Raw genomic sequence first — 19,891 nt, 5'->3', positions numbered from 1 at the left:
CCGTCCTCTAGGGGAGGTAAAGTGACAAGATCATCCTTTTTGTATATTTAGCAGCGTTACAGGCTTTGCAGGCGCTCCCACTCCCCTGAGCATTTTATATTCTACATCATTACATGAACACACTGTAGCCAAAGAACTAAAAGCCAGTAAAGGCTATTAGAGGCGACTTGATATTCGCCTTAAAATGTATCACTAACAATTACATTAGTAATTGGTTTAATTGATTGATATTTATTTAAGACATTGGATATTATTAAATAATTGCAATAACGAAGTCCCATTGTTAGTTGTTTTGACTGATCTTTAGTCAGCCCCGATCAGCAGCAGCTGTGGCGCCGGTAGCGCCGCGATAGGCGCGGGGCTGGTCAAGCGATCTTCCCGCATCGGGGTGGACAAGCATACCTATTGCCTCACTGGCCCGTGAGACATCAACTATTTGTATTTTAATTTTTGTTATAGGTGCCCGCTTCAGGTAAGGCGGGGGGCAGGGGAAGGAGGCGCAGGGGTGGTCGTCATTACCGATCACTTTACTGCGGTGATCTTTCCCTCTTTCTTTCCGGACTTCGTACCAGATCTCGGATACTGGCTGCAGTTAATGTGTGCAGAATCTATTTGAAACATTTAATAGACAGCGTTCCGCTCTTGTTCAGTGAGGGCCAAGATGTTCTGGGGAGCTCTGACGACAAACAAGACGCTGGAGGTACTCAACGGGTCAGGCAGCGTTAGTTGAAAGAAATGTGCAGTCGACCTTTCTGCATCCTGCTTGTTATTATGGATTTCAGCATCAACAATCTCTCGTGTCCTTTACTACAATATGTAAGGACAAAGTCTGATTAAGTTTCTATTCCGCAGCACCCTCCTTTACGTTGCCTTGAATTAATATATGATAATAAACGATTGCTTTAACTGATAAGGTAGCATATACCGTTCATGGGTTTGCTTTGCTGACATTGATGGTGTTGTGATATTTTCGTGACTTTCAGATCTGGGGCAACCCCAGGCGCTCTACCCTCCGCCCCCGCTGATTTCCATAGCAACGCCCCATATGTCTATGTGCTCGGGAATCCCGGCACGTCACTCAGTCAGGCTGGTTAACAGAGAACAGCGGAGTATGTCCCAGACGCCGAGAGGAACGGCGGGGTGAGTCTGCGTCTGTTTCCGAGCAGCCCGCTGAGCTGATGGTACCTGCCGACCCCTTATGCTCAGCACGGACAGCCGGGAGCGACAGAAGGCGATGGATTCCATGTTGACCGAGAGCATCGAGAACGCAAGCTTGGAACTGCTTCTGGAACAGATGGACGACATGATGGATGCGCTGGAAGTGCTCTTCCCGCTGGAGGAGTGCACGGCGCTATACCAGCAGAATCTCCTGGGGCTGACCCAGGGCTCCGATGAACTAGAGAGGGGTCTTCGAGAGGAGGGAGGCGGGGACAGTCTTCAATCGAACTTGCTCGCCACTGTCAGATATGGGACGGTGGAGGACTTACTCAACTTCGCTAATCAGGTGTCAAGCACTTCCCATAGTCTTAAACGGGACAGAAACTACCAGGCAGGAGTCATGTTGAATAAGGTGAGGAATTTGCAAATCCAACAACTCTTGTCAAACACTATAAGTTTACTTACGATAAGCGAGTATTTACTGCGTGATGGTTCGGACCAATAACATAAGAAGTTTTACTGAGGCGGATGTCGACCATTTTAAACGTGTTCAGAACGGTGAAAGAAAAGCTGCGTTTATGCCGCTTAGGATGGTTGCTATTGTAACGTCGCGGCAAGATCTTACAGATGGCAGTGCCGTAAATGACCCAGTTGGTCTGTTTCGAAAAGTTTGTTTTCAAAATTACGTTAGGGAATGCATACAAGTTTTCCTGCGCTCAGGGGAAAGTTCCTGGGACGATGGGAGCCTGCACTTCCACCTATCGAAGAGGTAGAGTCATATAGCAAACAAGAGAAAATCTGCAGATGCTGGAAATGCTGGAGGAATTCAGCAGGCCAGGCAGCTGCTATGAAAAAGAGAGTCCCAAATCAGCGACTGTACTTTTCTGTATAGATGCTGTCTGCCCTGCAAAGTTATATATTCTTTCCCTGCCGACCGTCAAGTACTCTTCAATACCAATCTACTTACCAGCGCCTGATTTATAACTTTCTTGGAAATTCAAGTGCTGGTCTAGATATTTATTAAATATTGCGAGATGCTTTATCTCGTACAGAAGATGGGATTTTACCAGTTTTGCTCTGTGGTGCACTGAAGTGTCACATTCAGTGACAGTAGAAAATATTTTGCATCTTAAGCTAACTTAAATTTATTTCTCAACACATTTGATGTAGGTTGATGAATGCATTTTTAATCCATTCAGCGAACTGGGTCGTTAACATGAATTCTTTTTCTTGCTGTAATTTTTGATTGTTGATTCTTAATTGTTCTCAAAAGAAACAAATTCGTTCTTTTTTCCAATGCAACCCTTGGTGTTTCACAATTAGAGTGCTATCAGTGTAGCAGTGAAAGATAGCAGCTAATTTGCACACAGTACGCGCCCAGTAAAGAGCAAAATGATAATGACTCGAGAATTTACTTCAGCAATGTTAAATTATCAATCCATTTATTTAACAGACGGCAATAACTATCAACAATGGGCATTATTGGGTCAACACTGATGTCTCCTTGTTTCCATGGAAATTTGCCCATAGAAATATCGGGCCTGGCTACATCCCTCGAGGTACTTTTGGAAAGTGCCACCTTGCACAAGATGAGAAGACAAAAAAGCGCATGGCATGCAAATTGGTAAGCTGCAAAAGATATTTCTAAATCAAACTTCCTCCCTTACAGAAATACATATTCAACTTCAGAGAATAATTTTTTTAACACGGAGTATTTACACAATGCAGTAGGTTTGGTAATAGAAACTTGATGGCACGGCAATTCAATTCCACTTTGGTTAGTCTCAAAATCATGTGTTAAATACATCATCACATCCCGTAAGCTCTCTTCTCAGTAAAACAATTAGTTGACCCTTAAATCACGTATGTTCATTTTAGAGTTATGTTACTGGAACTTGCACCGTCGTTCTTTATGTAGAAATCATTTCCGTGTGACTTCCCTTAGTTTGCAGCCTGCTTTTAAATTTGCCACAATAATAGTAAGCCTGGATCAGATTTTTGCTAATTCTGTTCCTGATCTTTAAAATTTCATTGGTTTCTGACACAAGAGAAGGTAACTTAAATGGGGCAGATACCTTTACCAGTCTGTGTTTTGTCCTCAGTTTTCAGACAGTTGGGCACCCGTGCATTCCTGTACTGTGGTGGGATAGACTGAGGAAGCTCTCCTTGTGTTTCTGTTTAATTTTGGTGAAGGAATGCAAATGTGTACTTTAAAAAGTAGACTTATTTTGTGGAGTTTAAAAGAATGAGGGGTCTCCTTGGAGGGGTCTTGAGGGATCAGCAGGCTCACTGCAGACTGTTAATGAGAAACCTGGAACCTGAAACCTGGAACTAACCAATCTCAGAGTAAGGCGCAAGACATTCATGATTGACATCTATTTTCTTTCTAGCTTCTCTGCACTTTTTTCTGTAGCTGTTGCACTATATTCTACATTTGGTTTTCTTTCTACTACCCTAATGAACTTATGCGTGGCATGAAGACCACACAAAGCAGAACTTCTTCATGGTATCACAGTACTTGTCACAACAGTAAGCTTTTAAGTCATATTTCCGTGCAGCTGATGGTGTATCCTTGTAACTCAGTGTATTGAGTTCGTACAAAGCGGAGATTTTTGGGAGGGAAGAGATACGGGAATAATGCAAGAAAACAGCGTACTGGTAAATGTTCAGCCATCAGCTTAAGGAATTTGGAGAAGACTCCAAGGGCCAGATGGCCTACTCCTGTTTCTAATTCTTCAGTATTTATATTCTTATGAAGCTTATTTTAAAATTAGATCACAGTGCATACAGCTGAACTTTCTGAATGAAATGCAGAACATGAAACAACTGCAGTCAAGCTGCAAAACAGTTTGCTTTCACATATTTAACAGTATAATTATTTAATACAAGGGTGTGTTACAGTGGTGTGTCCCTAAGCAAATAAAAGTTCTCATTCAGTTGGAATAGGACGGTTGTAGCAGAGGGAAAGCTGAAAGGAAATTACAAAAAACTCAAAGTAAGAGGAAAGTTTTTAATTTACAACATGAAAATTCTATCTTTGGTAAAAGTACCCTTAATTCCTGCAGTACATATTAGCGGAAGGAATTCCCCAGAAGGCTCTTGTGGTGAGGTAGGCTGTGAGCTACTTTACTGAGCTGGCTAGGCTGGTGTTGTTGCCACTGACAGAGATTTATTTACTTGACCTCATTATTCTTTGGTAAAGGGTGTAATAAAGTGGCTAAGAGGCTATTGATCAGCATCATATAAAATTTTGCTCAAAAGTCTGCAGTCAGCAGATGTGGAATGTGTGGCACTCCCTAAATGTTGAAATAACTTGGACAGTCTATATTCTTACTTCAATATAAGCTATTTGTATAACATAGACAGGAAAAGAGCAGAAATAAACGTGTTTCTTTGTATTCTATATAGTATATAGATGTATTGCAAATCCAATTTCTTTAATTACACAGTGCATTTTCTTTTTAATTCTAAGATACCGATGGAATACTTCAAACCTGCCGACATTAAGATCCAAGCACGGTTCCGACATGAGAACATTGCAGAATTGTATGGGGCCTTACTCTGGAATGAGACCATACACCTCTTCATGGAGGCAGGAGAGGGAGGTTCTGTCCTGGAAAAACTGGAAAGCTGTGGGCCAATGAAGGAATATGAAATCATATGGTTGACTAAACATGTCCTCAAAGCCCTTGACTTCCTACATTCCAAAAGAGTGATCCATCATGACATTAAACGTAAGTCTTTTTTTTGAGATGTGTGAATAGCAACAAATCTGCTAAAGGATATTGGTGCATAAAATAATAACTGATTTGGTCTCTTCCTCACAGCCAGCAACATAGTTCTCATGTCAACCAAAGCAGTGCTGGTAGATTTTGGACTCACTGTACAGATGACTGAAGAAATCTACATTCCCAGAGATATTCGAGGGACAGAGGTAAGAATGACTATTCTGATAGTAACACTTCAGTTATTTCAGCCTGTACTTTTTTTATCTATCATGTTTCATCCCTTGAGTTCTTACAAACTGGATGGGTTCAGCTTTGATTCTTTTTCTGTGTATCTCCGAAATATTAACTCTTCCCCAATTTTTAAAAGTATGAAGGTAATTTAATATATGTTATTTTTTTTCTAGCTCTTTGCATTCTCTAGTTCTCTGCAACTACAAAAGGGCAATAGTATTTCTGATTCATTATTCAAACTGTACAGAAACTAGCGGAATCAACAGATCTGTTATTTTGCATGACCTCAGAACTGAGGTTTCAATTCCTTTTAGGGATTTCTGTTTTTAACTGCTTTAACAATTTGGAGTGCCTATATCTCTGATGTATTTTTATAATAGTGGGATATTTTCACAAAGTTTTGCTGGCAGACCCTTTTGGTGATTGCTTCTTATGTGAATGATTTGCTCCATGTTCCGTACCCATTTTATGGTTTATATTGACAGTAGCTGAGAACAGGGAACTCATCAGAGGGGGCCTAGTGTAGGAGAATAGAGAAGGTGGTCGAATGAAGGACAGAACAAGGGAATTTGAACCCAAGCACTCTTGTGTTCAGCAAACATTTGCTCCAAATAATCTTATCATGTTGTCATCGAAACGTCAATTATAATTAATACCCGTACCCAGCCGGAAGCAGGAGAAGAGTTTATTCGTCACATATGCCGGGAAAGCACATAATTTTTAGTGATATTTTTATGTGCAAAATTTTCAAGTGGGAAATTGCAATGCAAAGTTAGAGGCAGGATAAAGGTCTATAGAAAGCTAAAGAAGCAGATAAAGATGTGATAGCATATAACACAAGATTTGCATTTGTAATGGTGCATTCCAAAGAGATATGGTTGTGAATGTTTTGAATTCTCTATCTCAGAGAATTGTGGAAGTTTGATCATTAGGTAGAGTTAAGGACTAGATAGACATATTTTTGGACTATTAGGGATTCCAGGATTATGATGGAGTTGAGGCCCAGATCAGAACAGTGGTGATCATGTTATATAGTGGAACAAGTTGAGGCTTATGCCTGCTTTTATCTCTTACATTCTTATGGTTGTGCTTACCTGATTTATGATCTGATACTGGAGATGAGGCAGGTCAGCCATCCAGAGCCTAATGCAGGGAGCAGTGAGGGAGTCTAGAAATACTTAAGTGGTTTCTCAGCAGAAACTTGCACAATGACATGGGAAGATCACGGCAGCAAGGGAATTACAAAGGTAGTTATTGTGCAGGTACAGAGACGTGTTCAAACTATTTCAACTGATTACTGAATACAAACTGGTAATGTTATAGATACAGTCCCTGAGCAACCAATTTTGTGACCTATGCCAGTGATATTAAACCTGATTCTGACTCTGATTCTAAGCCCCACTCATCATGGAATTGAGCCAGCGTGTCAAGTTGGCCCAAACTCTGTGCAAGGTCTGTTGAACTGACCTCATGGGAGGAAGCAGTTTAAATGATGAGTGTCAGGGCTCCTGGGACATGAGGGCCTACGCATCCCTCAGGTTCTTTTCTCACAGACGTTATCCAGTCATAGCTGGAGATAAATGTGGAGGTTGCTCAAGAATTGGTCAAAGTGCCAAGGAAATGTTGCTAGTGACATTAAAGGTGAAAGTATTGATAGAAGATAGCATGAATGGGAATGAGTCTAGTGGTGTTAATAATAGCTTATCATTTATTTAAATCTGCATTAAGCCATGGGATGCCTTTCCCCCAATGGCTTATGTAAAGAATGATGACGTTCAATCAATTTCAGTTAAAGATGACAAGCAGAAACCTGCAAATCTGAACGTGAATAGAAAATACTAAAATCAGTATTAGGAAACGTATGAACTGAGTGACAAAGTTAAAATTTCAGGTCAAATATCCTTGTAAGAACTCGGCATACAAATAGTTTAATTTGCAGAGAGGATAGGGGAAGGGATGCAAATTAAATCTAACTCATTTCCTCTTCTTCCTGGTCTTGGAAAAAGGTCATTGACTGAACTGTTAATTCTGTTTCTCTTTCCACTTAATGAAGTTTGTTTCTAAGCATAAAAGGCAAGGAACTCATTAATAGATCCCATATTAATTCATTCCAGTTCATTTTTTTTCTTTTGGTAATTGAGGAATTAATGATGTATTTCTCATCAGTAAAGAATTCATTCCAAATAAAAGATATTGGATGGAATTACCCAGATTTTTATCTGTAAGTCACTGTAAAAGTTTCAAAGGACAGATTGCTGCCTTTAGTAGCATTTATGAACGCTACCTCATTGTGAGTCTTTAAAATGGGATAAACACAAATCCAGCAAAGTAGGTTCTACCATCAAACGTGGATCCTAAAGATTGTTAAATGTTGTAGAGGATGCAGGCTGTCACCAGATTTTTCATGAAGTCCAGTGGCAAAGCTTTGATAGGAGTTTCCAGTGTTACCCTGGAGAATTACCTTAAAGATAGTGCATCAATCAGACATGATGAGTCATCTGAAGGGCCACTGATTTCACTGGGGATTATGTACTTGCAGACAGGAGGCAATAAGATTTTTAATCATTTTTAAAGATAATTTGTGCGTGCTTTTAATGATTTTAATGGAAATATTTACTTAAGTTTAAATAGTTTTTAAGCAAAATCAATGGCAATATGCAGTGTGATTGGGGATGGGGAGACAGACTGTGTGCAGAGGATTGCTTTTCAGATTGGTGGTCTACCATAGGGATCGGTTTTGGGTTGACTATATGTAACACTTACCCAACAGGCTGGTATATGTCTAGGGGAAAAAGAGATCCAGCCACACACCAACCCACCTCCCGTACACGCAGGTGCTGTGAGAATCGCGTTTATGCCTCGCGCCCGCCAACAGTATCAAACCCACAACAAATACCGTTATGAAATACACTTTAAAGAGTTTACTAAAATTAAAAGAGTATTAGGCAATACAATATATATATATATACAAGAAAAAAACAAAAGGCGCCAACTTATCAAAGTTCAGTCAGTTTAGTGCACATCGGTGGAGCTCATCCAGCGAACCATTCGACTCCTCGGTAGTCGTCCTCCCGAAACTTCCACTTCGGACTCCCCGGTGGTCGTCTGAGCGCACGTCCTCCATCCTCGGCGTCTCCCTCTGGACTCTCCTCACACCCCAAGCCCGCGCAACCCCTCCCCCAAGTTCCCAGCCTCACAAAACACAATAACATTCCCCATTGATTAACAAATGAATACAATTACCATATCAGCCATTCTAAAGCGAAACAACGGCAAGAGAAACTTTTAACAGACAAAGAAGCATTCCTACTCGTAATAAACCAAAGAAGCCCTTTTTAGTAACATACACAGGACATTGTACATATACATTAACGATTTGGAAGAGAACTTAGGTGGGCAGATTAGTACATTTGCAAATAACACCAAGATTGGTGGTGTAGTGAACAGTGAAGAAAGTTGTTTAAGTTCAGATCAACTGAGAAGGTAAGGAAGGGATTGCCTGAGGAAGGTGCAAAGAGGTGCATTTTGGGAAGTTAAACCAGGCAGTTCATGAACCCCTCCACCCTCCCCCCCCCCCCCCATGCACTTATCCCTGCAGTCAGCCTAAGTGTTAATACCTGCCTCTATACCACCCTCAACACCATTAAAGGCTTTAAAGAGCCCTTTCAGGTGAGCCATTCCTTCAAATGTGAATCTGTGAGGATCATTTATTGCAGCTGGTGCACCTGGAGTGGCCTCCTCTACCACAGTGAGACCCAACACAAATTGGTAGGTGGGGGGAGGAGTTGCTTCATTGAGTACCGATGTTCCACTTGCCTTAACAGCTGGGATTTCCCAGTGCCCAGCCATTTTAATTCCACTCCTCACTCCTATACCAACATGTCTGTCCACAGACTCCTCTACTGCCAGGTTGAGGGTAGATACAGATTTGGAGAACAACACCTCATATTTCACTTTGGTCGTTCCAACCTGAAGGCATGAGCATAGACCTCTCTAACTGCTGCACCCCCCTGTCTCTCCCCCCCCACCCACTTCTTTTGATTTCTCTTATCCCTCCCATCCTAGCCCCCCCTTCCCTTTCTGTCCCCATCCTCCCAATCTAACCACAACCCATTTCTCCCTTTGGTACCCCTTCCCACCTCTTTCCCTTTATCATGTGACCCACTGTTCTCTCCTATCACATTCCTTCTTCTTTGTCCCTTTGTCACTTCCACCTATCGCCTCTCAACTTCTTGTACCATTCCCATTCCTCACCCCCCTCAACTGCCGGTCGTCGACCTCTCCTCTGAAAACCACCTATCACCCGCCCGCCAGCTCTTTCTCTATCCGTCCCCCCATCTTTTTATTCTGGCTATCTCCCTATTTCCTTCCAATCCATGAGTCTTGACCCAAAAAGTTCTGTCCATTTTCCTCCATAGTTTCTGCCTAGTCAACTGACTTCCTCCCACATTTTGTGTGTTGCTACATACACATCAATGGTAGGGCCCTGGGGAGAGTTATTAAACAGTAAGACCTTGGGGTGCAAGTATATAGTTCCCTGAAAGCAGCAACACAGGCAGACAGAGTGGTGAAGGAGGTATATACTATGTCACCTGAGGTGTTGTGATATTGTGTTACGGTTGTACAAGTGGTTGGTTAGGCCACACTTGGAGTATTGTGTGCAATTCTGGTCACCATACTATAGGCAGGATGTGATTAAACTACAGAGAATGCGGAGAAGGTTAATAGGACTGTTACCCGGACTGGGGAGTTAGACTTGTAAGCAGTGATTGCATAGGCTGGAATTTTTTCTCAGAGTGAAAGATGGTGATTTTAGAAAACTCTTACAACACTTACAGAACTTTTAATTCTCGTAGACCTTATAGAATTTTATTACATTCTAAAGCGCATAGATAGTCACAGGGTAAGGGAGTCTAAGATACAATAGGTTGAAAGAGGCTCTAAAGGCCACGCTTTTCATACAGAGAAGATAGTTGGTATATCGAATGATCTACCAGAGGAAATGATAGAGATAGACGCAACTGCAATGTTTAAAAGGTATCTACACGAATGGGAAGGGCCTAGATGGGTCAAATGCAGACAAATAGGATTAGCATAGTTAAGCATCTTGGCCAACATGAATAAGTTAGGCCAAATGGCATGTTTCCATGCTATATACTATCTATCTATCTATCTCTCTCTCTCTATATATATATATATATATATATATATATAAAATATAATATAATGTACACTTACTTTAGATGTGACAAGGTTTGTCCAAATTTTGATCCAAGGCAATTCTGTCTGTTGTCTCCAATCAACATTTACCAGGCTAAAAACTCCAGGTGGGATTACAAAAGATTATCAGCATTTTAATCAGAATAAAACATGAAATGAGCTATGTTATATAAGGAGCAAATCCTCTATTTGGTTACAAAATTGAACATTAGTGTTTATAATCAATCTTTATGTCATTCCAACAACAACTTTTCCCTTTTTAAATTCAAATTCTCACACTGACCTGGTGGAATTTTGAGAATTTTGGATTCCTAAACCATAGCACTATGATCATATCTATCTTTCATTTATTGGTTTATTAAAAAGTGCTAACCATATAATTTGACATGGTATTCTACATGGAATATACTTTATAAACACAAACACGAGAAAATCTGCAGGTGTTGGAAAACCAAATAGCACACACAAAATGCTGGAGGAGCTCAACAGGCCAGGCAGCATCAATGGAAAAGAGTCTTGCTGAAGGGTCTCGGCCCAAAACATCAACTGTATCCTTTCCCACTGAGTCCCTCCAGCATTTTTTGTGTATTCTACTTTATAAACATTCTTCATGTACTTGTGTAGCACATTGATGAATAATAGAGGTGCTTAACATAGAATGTTAATATATTTGGTACAATGTATTCATTGGGCAGACTGTGACTGTGTCTTGTACGCTCTGTTCCTTTTCAACTGATTAATATGGCATTATATCTATTCAGTGTACATAGAAACCGCTCAATTTCTCAGCTTTGTGCTGCGGGGGACAGGAGGTGGTCTAGGTGCCAAAGATCAGTTAAAGCCTATTCTGACGTTTAATTTATCAGTTAAAGGGGGGAATCATGGGGGTTCTGAATGTATGTCTTAACACTCCTGTAGGTGCCTGCAAGAAAATGAATCTAAAGGTAGTATATGGTATCGTATGTGTACTTTGATAATAACTTTTAGTTTGATTTTGACTTGTGTTGAATGTGAAATACTTCCTACACATTTGGAAAGATACTGAAGAGCGGATCCTTGTATGTCTAAACACAGAGTGTAACTCTTGTATTGAGTGCTGAACACTGGACATAGATTGCATGTGTAGAAATTTTACATTCTCCAGACACTAAGAAAGTAATATTATCTGAATTCAATATGAAATCCTTTTGACCAACTTTCTTTTTTAGACTGAGTAGTAATGATTTCATATTTAAAATGACCAATTCCGTGGTTACTAAATATTCTTAGCACAGGTGTATATTGTATGGATAGAAGGTAAAAACATTTATATCTCAGTGGTTCTGTAATTGCCAAGTGGAAAGATATTGTGAGAGTAATTATAAACCATGAATTAACCATAGATTTACAGTATGCATTTTTCAATTTTAGTTTTATATGAGTCCAGAAGTTATTACCTGCAGAGGACATTCAACAAAATCAGACATCTACAGTCTTGGTTCTACGATTATCCACATGCAGACTGGAAATCCGCCCTGGGTGAAGAGATACCCTAGATCAGCTTACCCATCATATCTGTACATTGTAAGTTTCCACCACAAAAGATCTGAATAAAAAGCAGGGATTGTTTCAAATTTAAATATGTTTTTTAAATCAAACAAATGCAGTGTTTGTTAAGATCATCTACATGGGATAAGGAGATAATCTATTTGATTTGCATTGAAATTGGTCCCTGTAATTGATGTAAAACTGTGGATTCCTATCTTAACTGGGTGTGTGGCCAAGGCATGGATTACGAGAAACCAGAATAAGTGAAAGAAGTCAAAGGGATGGTGAGACTGGAAAACATTAACCTTCAAAGAATCTGAGCATCATTATACATAAGCTACTGGAAACTAACATGCAGTGGGTATTTTAGAAGGCAAACGGCTCAGTGGTGTTTATTGAAAGAATACTTGAGTGCAAATGTAAGGATATCTTTTTGGAATTACTGCATATAGGATCTTAGTGAGATCACAACTAGGGTACTGCCAAATTAACTTAATCTGTTCTGCATGTGCATGATTCATATTCTTCCGTTCCTTGCAGAATCACATACCTATTTAAAATCCTCTTTAAAGCCACTTTTGTATCTGGTTCCATCAACACACAGGTACCCACCATCTCTGTGTAAGAAATGTGTCTTGCACGTCTCCTTTAAGTTTTCATTCTCTCACCTTAATGTTTTTCAATTATTTCATTCTACCCGAGAAAAGATTCTGACTGTTAACCTTTTCTACACTTATAATTTTATAAATTTCCACTAGATGTCCCCTCAGCTTCCAGCCCTCTAAAGAAAACAACCTAAATTTGTCCAACCTCTCCTTTTAGCTCACCCTCTAATCCAGGCAGCATCCTGGTAAACCTCTTCTGCACCCTTTCTAAAGTGAAGAGATTTCTTCTCAGTTCAGACTTAAATAGCATACCTCTTATCTTGAGCATGTGACCTCGAGCTCTGTAGTCCTTAGCCAGGGCATACATCCCTTCCTGTAACGCACAGTGACCAGAATTGCACACAGTGGGTATGAAAAACCAAAACACTGTAAGGACTTGAGTGAAAATTAATAATAAGGAATAAAAATATCAAATATAAAAATGTATTCCTTACTTCATTTCTAGTTTGTAAACTCTACATTTATTTTTGGTAAATTCTATTCTTCTGAAGATTCACAAACAGGCTCCGCCGTTAGAAGATATTGCAGAGGATTGCAGCTCGACCATGAGGCAATTCATTGAGGCTGCATTAGAGAGAAATCCAAAGGAGCGCTGGACTGCAGCGGAGCTGTTGAAGCACAAAGCACTGAGCCAACCAGCCGAAGATCAGCCACGCTGCCAGAGCCTCGACTCAGCGCTCTTTGAGCTAAATCGTACCTTCAGGAGAAAAGAGCTGGAGCTGCCTGAGCAAATTTGTGGTACGCCCTTTCATTTTCTTAGGGATGAGGGAATTAAAGGTTTTTTGGCAGCAACTTGAGTGGGTGATTTTAGCCCCACACAAGTTGTGGAACTTAGAGGATTGGGTGCAGAGTCGTGTTACTTTCTGTTCAGTATCACATTGCACTGGGAAGTGAAAGTGGCACTGCACCCAGTCCCATCAGTCTGATGATGGGCAAGCTAGGTTGTAATATTACAACACCTCACTGTTGGCTTCAATGGTGCTCTATCTACCAAAGGAAAATCTGTTGACTCTTTTGTACAGTGTTTGACTGCAGTAATTAGTCTCAGCATCTTTGTCTTGGGGAGGGTGGAAAGTGATCCAAAGCTTCTACTTCTAATCCTGCTAATTGATCATTGACTGAGAACAAAGTGCCATTACCTCTGATTCCCTCCAAACCCTGCACATTACCGCCCCTTCTCGGTGTAAGCTTGTGTGAACCAACAAGCACAAACATCTATTGGAGTAGAATTTCTCAAGGTCATTAAAGTCTCTCTAGTGGTTTATAGAAGGGGAACTCCTTTGTGGTAAAGTAAGTAACAGGACATGGAAATCTGAGCAGAGTTACAACATAACAATTACTAAGGCATTCTGTGATTCAGGAACAGCTTCTTCCCCTCTGCCATCTGGTTTCTGAATGGACATTGAACCCATGAACACTACCTCACTACTTTTTTATTACCATTGTTGCACTACTTATTTAATTTAACTATTATTTATTTATACTTCCTGCAATTCATGTCTTTTCTAATATTATGCATTGCATTGTACTGCTGCTGCAAGGTTAACTAATTTCATGACATGTGCCAATGATATCACACCTGAATCTGACCCTGATCTTGATTGTGAGGTAGGAGTAAGACTAATTTTTCAATGAAATGACCTTCATGTGATCACAGGATTTAAACATCTTCTGGAGGGAATAGACTTGTTCAAGAAGGCTTTGACTTAATGTGCCATCTGAAAACTGGCACCTGTAACAATGCAGCATTCCAAGTAGCTCACTGCGAGGCCTCTGCTAGATCATAAGGAATGCTGCTGAGGTGACTTACAGAGGCTGGATCTATCTGAGTACCAGATATCAGGACCTTAAGGTATATCGGATATGATAATAATAAAGAAAAATATAATTGAAAACAAATGCTGTAGCCAATCACACGGATTTGGGCATCTTAGTTCAAACTCAGGATAAAATTCAGATTTTTTTTGTGTTGACTAAAGTATCAGACATAAACAGAAGTGAAAAAACACATTGACAGGAAGAATGTCTTGGTGACAATGGTTAGCTCCAACATTAGGCACAGTATTTCCACTGTTTATGATCCATTATAAATAACATGCTTGGGTTAAAACAGATTGTAAAATAGACCTTGTTTAAATAACAAACAAATGCAGGTTATCTGAAAGCATTAAATGGTTTGTTCAAGATGACAAAAAAGGAATTTCTACTCAGACTGTGGAACACTGTGACCTGAGTGACAGAGTCTGTTGGCCCAATGCAAGAGATGGCTGAGTGTAATTTTCAGCCAACGTTTATCACCTTACACTGACAAGGTAGTTTTCATTGCTTCACCTATTCTGAACTCACTGCTCAAAAACTTCACACTCAGTTTTGCATTTACCACCAGTCCCATCCCCACCACTGGATTTCTGCTTCCCTCTCCCCATTGCTCAGTCAATACTGTACTTCAAGAGTGATAGATGAAACTGTTGGTAGTAAGGCTCCATGGTATTTTCCTTGTGCCATTTGCCGAGAATTAAATTATTGTTTGTTGTTGCAATAAAATCTGCTGGAGTTATTCACTGGGGCGAGCAGCATCTGTGTGAGGAAGGAAAGTGTTGACATTTTGGGTCAAGACCTTGCATTTTGAATTGGAACGTTGACAGTTTCCTTCTGCTCCACAGAACCATTGAGTTCTCCTCATTAACTGTCTGTTGTTCCCGATTCCAGCTTCTGAATTCTTTTGTGACTCCAATAATATTTCACCTTTCATCTTTGCACCCCCTCCTATCCAAAATAACGTGAACCAAATTTAACAGTCAGTCAGCAAGGAGAAAGAACATGTTCAAGGTCGTTTCCATATGATATGTAAAGAGGCATTCAGCTGATTTTCTCTGATGTTCAAAACCCATTCCCATCAGTCCTACTCCCCAACTTATTTCCCTGAATTATATACTCTAACACATGCTTTTTAACACCCATTCTAATTCTCCCACAGACCACCTACCTAGGAGCGACTTCCAGTAGCCAACAGCCACCACATGGTACAGCACAGTTAGGGAAGTGTAACTACAGAGCCAGCAGTCTGTGTTCAGTAGTGCCGCTGTCTGTAAGGAGTTTGTATGTTCTCCCCACGACTGTGTAGGTGTCCTCCAGGTGCTCTAGTTTCCTGCCACATTGCAAAGGTGTACCGTGAGTAGATGAATTAGTCACATGGGTAGCAAACGATCATGGGCAGGAAGACCCTGTTACTGTGGTATATCACTAAATCTAAAGCTAAGGCACCGATAGGGAAGGAAGGCAGGGCAGACCAAGGAAACCTCTGCAGTCACAGGGACACTGAGAGAACTCCACACAGGTAGCACTGGAGGTCAGAGCTGAAGCTGTGACTTGGGGTTAAGATTTCTGTTTATGTCGATGATAACTATTAACACAGACACACTTCATCAAATGTGCAGAGCTGCATATAAATCACTGATTCTTTTCATGAATTCGTATGTCTCCTTCCATGTCCGAGAAACTTTACATGAACCATTGAACCAGCTGTGACTTCCCAAAGATATTTTTGAATATGCAGATAAAAGTTGGCTTTGCTTTGATGTGCAGATATTTAGATCTCATACACAGCAAAAGGAAGGAATATCCTCCACAGGTCATGGTGGTGATATGAATCAACTCTCGTAAGAAAGTGGGAAAATGAATCTGGCACTACATTGCTTGCAGCTGATTGTGCAGTGTTTTACACTTGATTAGGCTCTTTTGCTGCGTGCTGACAAAACAAAGATATGAAGTGGCTATCCCTTTAATAAAACAGAATAAATCAGTCCTTTGACAAATATAAGGGATACATAAACTAAGAAAAGAATTTAAATGTAGCAGATGGAAACTTCCGCTGCATAGTATCTTCTGGGAAAGGAGATTAGGTAAACAATTCTATTCACTGTTATACTGTAAATATAATCTCAACACAATCCTTGATGTAATGTTTCCAAACCTGTTTTGCACCTGCAGTCTGCATAGCACTGCACAAAGCCATACTGAAGGCCATCAAACCATGATGTGTTTGTTGAGCCAAGATTCTCAGGAGGAAGCAACCAGGTTGCTGGTAACTGGAAGACTGTACGTGGGGCAACTGTGGTGTCTACCCTGCATGAAAGACCAGCTTTGCTGTAGTGTCAGGAGTGGTTTCCTACTTGCATTGTCTAGGGTTGCTTTGGGGTGAGCTCTTCAGGGTTTCGCAGGCTATGAGGCTCATTACATCTACATTAGTTATGCCAGTTGAACTGCCGTGGGTGCCATTTTGGATATGTTGCTTTGCCACCTCTCTGGAGGTCATCAGTGCAGTTGGCCAGACAGCTTCCTGACCTCAGCGAGGAATGGGACCTTACTGTAGATACAATGACCCTGGAACTTCAGTGTCACTTGGTGCAAATGAGTTCTTGGAACTCTCTTTGTTAGCCAAAAACCGCAGCAATTACTCAAAGGCACAAGAGAAAGTAGATGCTGGAAATATGAAGCAGCAAACAATCTGCTGGAGGAACTCAGTGGGTCGAGCAGCATCTGTGGGAGGGAAGGAATTGTTGGCGTTTCAGGTCGAAACCCTGGGACTTCTCCAGAAGGTGGCTGAAGCAGTGTTTTGATTTGAAGCATTGACAATTCTATTCATCCTGCAGATGCTGCTCGACCCGCTGGGTCTCCTCCAGCAGATAGTTCGTTGCAACCTTTACTTGCTGGCCAGAGGAACTGCAAGAATCTGCTAGGCTGGAGTCTGAGAATTGAGACCCTGCCAACGAAACAAGTTTACTTTTGTTTCCTTTCGAGTCCATAACATCAGATATCGTCGTCTTGAAGCTTAAGAGTGTTTTTTTTTCAATCAAGCTTGGTTTTCCTAACTTGCTTTTACTTTAATTCCAGATAATTCCATGTGCAGCACAGAAGAATCAACTGTGGGAAAACGGAACCGCTCTCTTTATATAGACTTTGGTGCCTTGGCTGGATATTTCAACATAATCAGAGGTCCTCCAGGATCAGAATATGGCTGACTTTTCTCCAAAAGCTCCGAGTTGCCCCCCGGTCTCGTCAGGCTTGAAAATACTGTAAACCGCTAGAGGAATCAGCAACGGGCTGTAGTTGTGTGGATTGCGAGGAGTAAGCAGGAGGGTGGACAAGGGTAGTTGTGACGGCGTGCGGGGGTCACAGATTCTTTTTACTCATTCTGATAGCAGCATTAAGGGAAGAAATATTGTAGAGATGTATTTTATCACAAATATATTTTGTTTAGCAAAACATCCATGGTGTGAATGGAGGGCAGTGCCAGGAAGACGAATTTTTGCTCAGTTTTCTGCAGCAACTTTATTATCCTCTGCTGCAGCTGGTGGTTTGAACGGTGCATCGTTGCTCCTGCTCGTTCTCTTTGTTTTCAGTGATGATCGCTGCTTAATGTATTTCTCTAATGAAAAATTACTGAAGATGATGAAAGTCTTATCAAAATACACGTGTTCCTATGGAAACAAGAGCATGTACATAATGAATGCCATGCAGCCAAATGAATTGCACACAAGGTGTGTTGTGGGTTCGCAGTGACCTAGTAGCCCTGTAAAGGTTTTGAGCTGATAGTTCTAGTATACCCTATGGGAGGGGTTAGCCTCTGCTTCATTGAGCAACTAATTAAGGAATAGTGCAAATACTTCATGTGTTAACCTTATGCTCTGTATTTTAGTCACATTACTTCATTAGCTGCTAAAATGAAAATCAATGAAACTTCAAGATAGTTCTCTATATTCTAAACGTAACATTTCAATGTGTTGTAACTTCTAGTGTGCTGTTATTAGTTGTTAACTTTAATGATGTGTGTTGTATAATACAAGTTAATTTGCTGCAAAACAAAAGCTGTGAGAATGTGTGCAGCTGAATTAAGCTAACATTATGTACTGTACTGATGCCTGCAATATTCAAATCAATATGTCTCTCCGATAAGTACTCTCTTTTACGATATTTGCCCTGATATCTAGTGGCTTGGATTGAGCTAGAGATTACTGGAGATCAAATTCCATTAAAAAGGAGATAATGAGCTAGTGTTAGTAAACTGCCTTGGAAATTATTGAGCTGTTGCAAAGACAAGCCGGTTCTTAACAGAAAAAAAACCTAGAAATCAAGTTTCACTCTAGTATTGTGCACTGAATGAACAGATCTGTCCCCACATTGAATGTCCAAAGAGTAGCAAAATTGGATAAAAATCCTTTATAGCAGGTCTTTGGCATTTGCACACAGATTCATGCACTATAATGGCATGATGAATAAAATTGTTTCTGTACATAAAAATGTACAATAGCTCAAATTTCCAGGCCTTTTATCAAGATCCGGTTGATAATATACTGTGTTCATACATGACTCTAGACACATTGAAGCAGTGACTATTTCAAGCAAGTTTCTCTAATAAGATTGTTCAAAAATGCACCCTTAGTACATTCTCTGGCAGTTAATGTAGAGATTTCATTATGCTAAGGACAAATTCAGCATCTGAAAATACACATTTTTTATAAATTTCCTTCAAGTCCTTTTGTATAACAATTGTTGGCCTATTTTTAATTGTGGCTTCCTGAAGATGTAGATTTGAATCTTGCAGTCACCCATAATGCATAGGTTGCTTGAGTTTGAGTCCGAGTTTTTGTTTTACGTCTTGTATCACTGTTTTACAGTCAAATAAAAAGTGTTAAGATTCCAGACCAGAATTTCGTTTGATATTGGACGTTTGTTTTTAGAGTTGGCAATATTTGTAAAACCATGACCTTCATTAATATCTTTAACATTTTGAGCCACAGTTTATTGGTGATTTGTATTTTTATAATACTGATGCAATGTCCAGTAACTGTGCTGGTGGGAAATCAGCTCTTGAGTATTTTCTTGCGCAATGCCATAGGGTGCACAGCGTAGCTGTGTGCTTCTCTCTGCCATATATGGACTTCCCCAGATTGACCAAAATCCATAATAAGTGAAGTGAAACACTGACCCTCCCCATTCTCACACACTGACCCTCCCCACTCTCACACACTGACCCTCCCCACACTCACACACTGACCCTCCCCACTCACACACACTGACTCTCCCTCACTCTCACTCACTGACCCTCCCTCACTCTCACACACTGACCCTCCCCATTCTCACACACTGACCCTCCCCACTCTCACACACTGACCCTCCCCATTCTCACACACTGACCCTCCCCACTCTCACACACTGACCCTCCCCACTCTCACACACTGACCCTCCCTCACTCTCACACACTGACCCTCCCCACTCTCACACACTGACCCTCCCCACTCACACTCACTGACCCTCCCTCACTCTCACACACTGACCCTCCCCACACTCACACACTGACCC

The 19,891-nt window shown here is 40.8% G+C and overlaps 1 protein-coding gene across 1 annotated transcript; it reads left to right on the top strand.

Annotated features, from left to right (window-relative positions):
* Nucleotides 1–980: 980 nt before the first annotated feature.
* Nucleotides 981–19,239, top strand: map3k8 (mitogen-activated protein kinase kinase kinase 8). Its single transcript, XM_073054749.1, has 7 exons — nucleotides 981–1,570; nucleotides 2,612–2,782; nucleotides 4,631–4,892; nucleotides 4,986–5,092; nucleotides 11,748–11,900; nucleotides 13,021–13,267; nucleotides 17,423–19,239. The coding sequence occupies exons 1-7, from the start codon at nucleotides 1,199–1,201 to the stop codon at nucleotides 17,548–17,550; spliced, it is 1,440 nt and encodes a 479-aa protein (XP_072910850.1). The 5' UTR covers nucleotides 981–1,198; the 3' UTR covers nucleotides 17,551–19,239.
* Nucleotides 19,240–19,891: the final 652 nt, after the last annotated feature.

The sequence above is a fragment of the Hemitrygon akajei genome, chromosome 8 (assembly GCF_048418815.1).
Source record: "Hemitrygon akajei chromosome 8, sHemAka1.3, whole genome shotgun sequence".
NCBI lineage: Eukaryota > Metazoa > Chordata > Chondrichthyes > Myliobatiformes > Dasyatidae > Hemitrygon > Hemitrygon akajei.
This window is presented reverse-complemented; position numbering and strand designations above follow the sequence as displayed.

Excerpts from the sequence above, each read along its gene's own strand:
- map3k8 (XM_073054749.1), top strand. The coding sequence starts at position 1,199 with ATGCTCAGCACGGACAGCCGGGAGCGACAGAAGGCGATGGATTCCATG. Across the intron at positions 2,783-4,630 it reads AGCGCATGGCATGCAAATTG|ATACCGATGGAATACTTCAA; the intron begins GTAAGCTGCAAA and ends TTTAATTCTAAG. Across the intron at positions 4,893-4,985 it reads GATCCATCATGACATTAAAC|CCAGCAACATAGTTCTCATG; the intron begins GTAAGTCTTTTT and ends TCTTCCTCACAG.